This window comes from Penaeus vannamei, chromosome 23 (genome assembly GCF_042767895.1).
Source record: "Penaeus vannamei isolate JL-2024 chromosome 23, ASM4276789v1, whole genome shotgun sequence".
Lineage (NCBI taxonomy): Eukaryota > Metazoa > Arthropoda > Malacostraca > Decapoda > Penaeidae > Penaeus > Penaeus vannamei.
The window spans coordinates 33,038,229-33,045,728 of record NC_091571.1 but is presented as its reverse complement, the minus strand read 5'-3'; the positions used below and the strand labels follow the sequence as shown (position 1 = coordinate 33,045,728).

Below are 7,500 nucleotides of genomic sequence, written 5' to 3'. Positions count from 1 at the left end.
CACAGCCTCTTCAGAAGGGCCCTGAAACCCATCGAAGTGGCGTCCTTAGCAGCATGTTCTGAGGGCGCTGACGAAGGCGACCTGGTGGGCTGGAGTTCCGCCCAGTGGGTCCTCCGAGGCCCAGTGGAAGAGGTGGATGTGTCCCGGGTGGATTACTGTACGAAAAGGTGTGTGTGGGTTTTGATGTGGATTCTCTTGTTCGGTTTGGATGAGGGGGAGGGGGGGGAGAGGGAGAGGGAGAGGGAGAGATGGAGTGAAGGTTGGAGAATATTAATGTTGAGAATTGTGTGGTTCTGTTGTGGTTCATAGCGATCAAAATTAAGGAAGAAACGAATAATTTTTTTGATAACTAAAGAGAAACAAAAAACATTTCTCCTTCAAACCCCAACCAATCCAAAGCAATAATCTATCTCCCTACTTCCCTTTTCCTTATATTAACAATCTATATTAAATTAATCTATATTAACTTAATTTTACTGAATAAATATTTTCCCAGAGCTCGCATGACCGTGTTCCCCGAGAGACGGAGCCAGACTGGCGCCATCCGCTGGTGTGAGAAATTAAAAAGCAAAATGGCTCTCCCGAAGGACGCCGAAGAGAACGCCCTCCTGTACCACATCAGCGAACCCTTTGCGGGCGTGTGTCAGCCGCCCAACCACGCCAAGGGATTCCTGTGGATCGCAGCTACTGACGAAGGGGAAGAAGGGCGCTGGACGGACTTTGAGGTTAGGATTTTTTTTTTTTTTACTTTTTTTATGTAGTAATGGTGATGATGATGATGATGGTGATGGTGATGAAGATGATAATAATGATGATGATAATAATAATAATGATAAAAATGATGAAGATGACATTGACGATGAAGGTCACGATCACGATAACATCAATGACGACTATGATAATAATAATAATAATAATAATAATAATAACAACAACAACAACAACACCCCAATCAACACCAATAAAAACACCCACCATTAACCCCCCCTACCCCTTTACCCCCCTTCCCCCCACCCCTACCCCCCATCCCCCCTACCACGCCCCTTCCCCCACCCCTTCCCCCCCCCCCCCTCAGGACCAACCCCTCAACTACACCAACTTCCAAGACGCCTCCACATCCGGGACCCTCGACTGCGCCTCCCTGCTCGTCCCACCTTACGTCGAGGAATGGGACGACGTCAAGTGCGGTTCGCTCTACAAGTTCTGCGTCGCTTGCGAGGAGGATGAGGAGGCGCCCTTGGTTCTGAGGATGAGGGGGCTGTGCGAGCAGGACGAGAAGGCCGCTTGGTTCACCCTCCAGCAGCGGCGCGGGGATAGGGTTCTGCTGAAGTGCGTTGGGGATGCTGGGAAACCTTTTTTTTTTTTTTTTCTTGTGTATTGATCATTTGTTTGTGTTTTTTATTATTTATTCATTCATTTGTTTGTGTACTTTTTTCTTTATTCATTCATTTGTTTGTGTACTTTTTTCTTTATTCATTCATTTGTTTGTGTACTTTTTTCTTTATTCATTCATTTGTTTGTGTACTTTTTTCTTTATTCATTCATTTGTTTGTGTACTTTTTTATTTATTATTTCAGTTTATGAACTTTTTTCGTATTTCGTATTTATTCATTCATTTGTTTATGTATATATGTATTTGTTTTTTCTTATGTATTGTTCATTTGTTTATGTACTTTTTTCTTATTCATTCATTCAATTGTTTATGTATTTATGTATTTGTTTATTTTTTCTTATGTATTGTTCATTTGTTTATGTACTTTTTTCGTATTCATTCATTAATATGTTTATGTATTTATTTTCTTGTGTATTTATTTATTTGGTTATGTACTTATTTTCTCCTTTATTCATTCATTTCTTTATGTAATTATTTTCTTATCTATTCATTCATTTCATTATGTACTTATCTTTTTTATTTATGAATTTGTCTATGTAATTTTCTTTTTCATTCATTCATTTCTTTATGCACTTATTTTCTTATTTGTCTATTGATATGTTTATGTATATATCTACTCATCTATTCACAAATGTTTATGTATTTATCTACTTACTTATTACTGTTTACGTCACAACCACTATCTCTCTAATATCATTCAATAATAAGTTCATCTCTTTCTATCATCACTCAATAAGGGTTAATTTACAAGCCCAACTCTCTATTTCCTCAGAGGCTTCACAAAGTACCTGATCTACCTGGAAGAAGAGAGTAACAAGTGGCACTTATATAACATGTGGATTAACAGGACAGTGGCTACTCACCAAGGACAGCCCGGGGTATATCCTTTGGGCGTGAGAGAGTGGGTTATAAACACCAGTTATGAAGTGTGTGATAAACTAGAAGGTAGGAAATAAACAGAATTAGGTTTCGTGGTTGAATGGTATACGTGAGTGGATGGGTGGATCTGATTGTGAGCTCTGGATATATCTAGTGAACATGTTAACTTACGAGAAATGTGTTACTACATAAATGTTACTACAAATATTCTTTGAAGTAATTCAGTCTTCTTTTATCAATATATTTTGGGATTATATTTACCCCCTTTAACTTACGAGAAATGATTGTTACTTCATAAATGTTACTACATATATTCTTTGAACTACCTGATTCAGTCTTCTTTTATCGATTCATATTTGGTAATATATTTACACACATTAACTTACGAGAAATGAGTGTTACTACATAAATGTTACTACATATATTCTTTGTACTACCTGATTCAGTCTTCTTTTATGATTTTATATTGGAATTATATTTGCTCACGTTAAATTACGAGAAATAAGTGTTACTACATATGTTACTACATATATATTCTTTGAACTAACTAATTCAGTCTTCTTTTGTGATTTTATATTGGAAATATACACGTTACCTTACGAGAAATAAGTGTTACTACATAAATATTACTCCATAAATTCTTTGACCTAACCACAAACACCTTGTTATCCCTCCTTTACCACATCCTTCACCTTACACTTAGGATCCCTCGTAACCCTGGGACTCTCCGCTTGCTACGACTGGGAATACAGCTGCAAAGACGGCACCTGCATCGACCTGGAAAAGCGGTGCGACCTGAGAGTGGACTGTCCCGATAACAGTGATGAGATCGGCTGCGATAAGCTGGTGTTACCCGAAGACTACCTCTCTCAGCTGACGCCTCCAGGGAGTCAGGTCGGGGGTCCACTGGGGGTCAACTTGTCCATCAGTCTGCATGGCTTTTCGGAGGTTGGGGAGTGCACTATATTTTTTGTTTTTATTCTTTCGTGTATTTTTTATTTGTTTGTGTGTGTGTGTTTTGTTTTAGTTTTTGTTTATTTAGTCTGTTTGTGTGTGTGTCTTTATTTATTTAGTTTTTATTTATTTAGTCTTATTTATTTATGTATTTGTTTGTTGATTCACTTTTTCCATAATGGCTAGATAATTTTGGAAATTGGGTAGATAGACATGGTTCATAAGTTGTACAGAAAATTGAATGGCAGAGAAAGAGAAAGAGAGAGAGAGAGAGAGAGAGAGAGAGAGAGAGAGAGAGAGAGAGAGAGAGAGAGAGAGAGAGAGAGAGAGAGAGAGAGAAAGAGAGAAAGAGAGAGAGAGAGAAAGAAAGAAAGAAAGAAAGAGAAAGAGAGTGAGAGAGAAGGACCGTGTTTTATATCATGACAAATAGCATATTGGTGAAATTATGTCTATCGATATATATCTATATATACATATATATATTATCATTTTACAGATCAACGTCCAAGACATGAAGCTGACGGTGGACTTCACCTTACTACTATCATGGTATGACATGAGGCTTCAATACCAGAACCTTAAAGAACTGGACGACATCAACTATGTCAAGGTAATATACATAAATTACTTTCTTTTCATCATTACAGACACACACACACACACACACACACACACACACACACACACACACACACACACACACACACACACACACACACACACACACACACACACACACACACACACACACACACACGTATCTATGCATGTATGTATATATGTATATATGCAAATATCTATGTATGTAAATATGTATGTACCAGTATCTCTACATATATATGTATGTCTGCGCATCTACTTATACCTAAATAAATTCACATATGCTGATTTTTTAAAACCTAAGACCTCTCGAAACAGCCGTCTGCAGTCTGGAATCCAACGATAGAGTTAACCAACGCTGACTTCCCGAGGGTTCACAAGACGACCCAGGTGCTGACTGTGTCCAGGGACTCTGACCCTGAAGAGGATGACCCGAGTAGAGTTTGTCATGGTTAGTAAAAGGAGCTGGTGAATTACCGGAGAAATTTACGTAGTCGTAATTTGGTTTGTAATTCTGGTGAAGATTTTATAGCAAATTATTCATATGTTTTGCTTTGTTTATGTTTTTTTTATCATGCTTTTTCTGCAAAGAGCTGATGTCTGTATTTGATATGTCTTATTTATCTAAGTAAAATTCAATATGCAAATTCTTTATCAATTATTAACTGTGATATTTACGTGCATTTTTTTTTTTCAATCCAAGATAAGGCAATTATTAACTGTAATTTGATATTTACGTACATTTTTTTTCAATCCAAGATAAGGTGTATGAAGGTAAGAAAAACCCTCTGCAACTGAGTCACAAGATGAACGCCCCCTTTGTGTGCAACATGGACCTCAGGATGTTCCCCTTCGACACTCAACATTGCAAGCTGCTCCTCACTCTCACCTCCGCCAGGGTCGACTTCTTGGACTGGAGGCGCCTTGAGGTCACTTATTTGGGGGAGGTAGATACATTTCATTTTTTTTCCTTGTGTTTGTATGTTTTCGTATTCTTATGTACGTGTTCTGGATGTGTAGATAAAAATAAACACACGCAGTTTTACTAATCATGTGCTTACTAACGGATAAACTTAATCTACACATAATCACAATGAAAACAACTCTGAAATATCTAAATAGATTAAAGATATTCACCTTCTCTCCCATACGCCATTCACCCTTACCTCCCCTTCCTCCTTCCCCCCCCCCCTCCACCTCCTCACCAACCCCTCCTCCACCCCCCCCTCCTTCCTCCTTCCCCTCCCCCCCTTCCTTCCACCTCCTCACCAACCCCTCCTCCACCCCCCCCCCCTCCACCACCACCCCCAAGACCTTCCTGACGGAGTACGAGGTCGACGCCATCAGCATCCAGAGGTCCTCCTCTTCCCGCAACTACAGCGTGGCGGAGGTCGGGGTCACCTTCCACCGCCGCTTCTGGTCCTACGTCACCTCCGCCTACCTGCCCACCGTCATGCTCATGCTAATTAGCTACGCCTCCCTCTTCTGCAAGCGGGAGAACGTCGACCTGCGCGTCATGATGGCCCTGACGACGCTGCTGGTGCTCTACGCCCTCTACCAGCAGATCTCCGAGGACCTCCCGAAGACGGCCTACACGAAGGCGATCGACGTCTGGTGCTTCTTCGCCATCACGATCATGTTCACGCAGGTGGGGAGGAGGCCAATGAAAGATAATGTTAATGATTATTGCGATATAAACAAAGGTAATGAAAAATAATGATGAAAAGTATTGATGATTGTAATGATAATATATTACATTAATGAAGAAAAAGGATAATGATAATGATAATATAATCATTCAAGGTAATGAAGAATAATAGTAACAATAGTGATGATATATTAAAGGTAATGAAAAATAATGATGATGGTAATGATAATATAACATTACACTAATGAAGAAAAAAGAGAATGATAATAATATAAACATTAAAGGTAATGAAGAATGATGATAATGATAATAACATTAAAGGTAATTATGTTATTGCCGATGATAAGAACAACGATAGTAATGATAGTAATACTAATAGTGGTGATGATGATGATTACTATAATAATGATGCCAATAACATTAATGATAACGATGATAATAACAAAAATAGTGACATCATCATCATCATCACCATAATGATGATGATAATGATAATGATAATGATAATAATGATACTAATGATAATAATAATAATAACAATAATAATAACAACAGCAACAAAATAACAATAGTGACAATAATAACAATATTACTGGTGATAATAGTAATAATAGTGATAATGATAATAATGATCTTTATTACTATAATAACAGTAACAATTATAATGATAATAATAATACTGATATAATAATAATAACAATAATAATAATAATAATAGTAATAATAATAATAATAATAATAATAATAATAATAATAATAATAATAATAATAATAATAATAACAATAAAATCATAACGATAACAATAATGATAATAGTAAAAATAATGAAAACATAATAATTTCAGGTAATCTACCACATCATCCTTGACCTGGACATCCGGATGTGCACGACCCTGACACGCAGCCAGGAGGCGGACCTGGCGACGAAGGACGTGTGGAAAAGCGACGAACCTTTAGCTCGCATAGACTTGGCCTTCCGGATTCTCTACGTTGTGGTCAAGTTCACCTTCTTCCTCGCCTACGGGTGTGTGATCGTGGTGAATGTGGAATCGCGGTAAAGTAATAAAGAGGAAGAGACAGATAACGAGATAATGGAGAGATAGAGGAGAGAGCTTGGGGATCTGTTTGTAAACACTGGGCGTCGACGATGCGCTGGTTGCGTGGTACAACCGCTGTACCACGCTGAAAATTGGAGGTTAGAGAATATTGGAGATTCAGAGGCGTGGGTTATAAAGTTGTAGTATGGATTTATGTAATATTATGGATCTAGGAGAGAGATCTATAATTTGTTAGATCTCTCTCTCTCTCTTTTTCTCTCTACCTCTCTCTCTCCATATTCATAGCCACTTTTTCAGTCACAAACTGATATGACAGTGACGTTGGTTTCGAAAAGAGTGTTTACTTGTGATACTGTTTTTTGTACAAGAAAATCTATATTTGAAAAGGACAAGAAGCCAGTTCTCCAAGAATGATTTTAAAACCTTTTCACATCTAAATTATTCAATGGAGACACGATTAGAAAATAAAGAAAATGATAACAGAAAGTTTAGAGAAAGAACATGATAAGTGCATTTACAGATGAAATAACATTATGCCATAGAAATAGAGTACTTCAGTATTTAATGTGTAATGTGACTCACGAACAAATATGCAACACTCATTTCCTCTCAGGTTTGAACAACTTTGAATGTAATATCGTTGATACACAAGACTTTGCATTACAGAAGAAAGTAGGTAACGTAAATGTTTAGTGTAGAAGGCATAGAATTTCTTTTCACGTATAATCTGTGCCTCAAGACGATCTAAAGAGGATTGAGGAGCATCTTCTACTTCCCTTAAGTGTCATTCCTGTTTCTCCCACACGCTGGAGCGGAACTTTGCACATGGAGAGAATGGCGTATGATAAAAAAAAAACATTTGCTTTAATACTGTGTTGCCAAATTGCCACAAGAAAATGATGCCTCTCGTGTGATATTTCTCATTACATGTCTCAGGAATACTACAAATAAGCATTACAAATGTGCAG

General features: G+C 37.8%; 1 protein-coding gene across 1 annotated transcript in view; it reads left to right on the top strand.

Moving 5' to 3' along the window:
- The window catches only part of LOC113822752 (uncharacterized), a 17,353-nt gene that overhangs the window by 8,885 nt on the left and 968 nt on the right, over window positions 1-7,500 (top strand). Inside the window, exons 5-14 of the mRNA XM_070137934.1 lie at window positions 6-167; window positions 497-725; window positions 1,076-1,329; window positions 2,166-2,338; window positions 2,976-3,220; window positions 3,723-3,836; window positions 4,145-4,277; window positions 4,586-4,773; window positions 5,139-5,474; window positions 6,320-7,500. The exon at window positions 6,320-7,500 is cut by the window's right edge and continues 968 nt beyond it. Coding sequence (XP_069994035.1) covers window positions 6-167; window positions 497-725; window positions 1,076-1,329; window positions 2,166-2,338; window positions 2,976-3,220; window positions 3,723-3,836; window positions 4,145-4,277; window positions 4,586-4,773; window positions 5,139-5,474; window positions 6,320-6,532 — 2,047 coding nt within the window. The 3' untranslated portion in view covers window positions 6,533-7,500. The remainder of the gene's footprint in view (window positions 1-5; window positions 168-496; window positions 726-1,075; window positions 1,330-2,165; window positions 2,339-2,975; window positions 3,221-3,722; window positions 3,837-4,144; window positions 4,278-4,585; window positions 4,774-5,138; window positions 5,475-6,319) is intronic.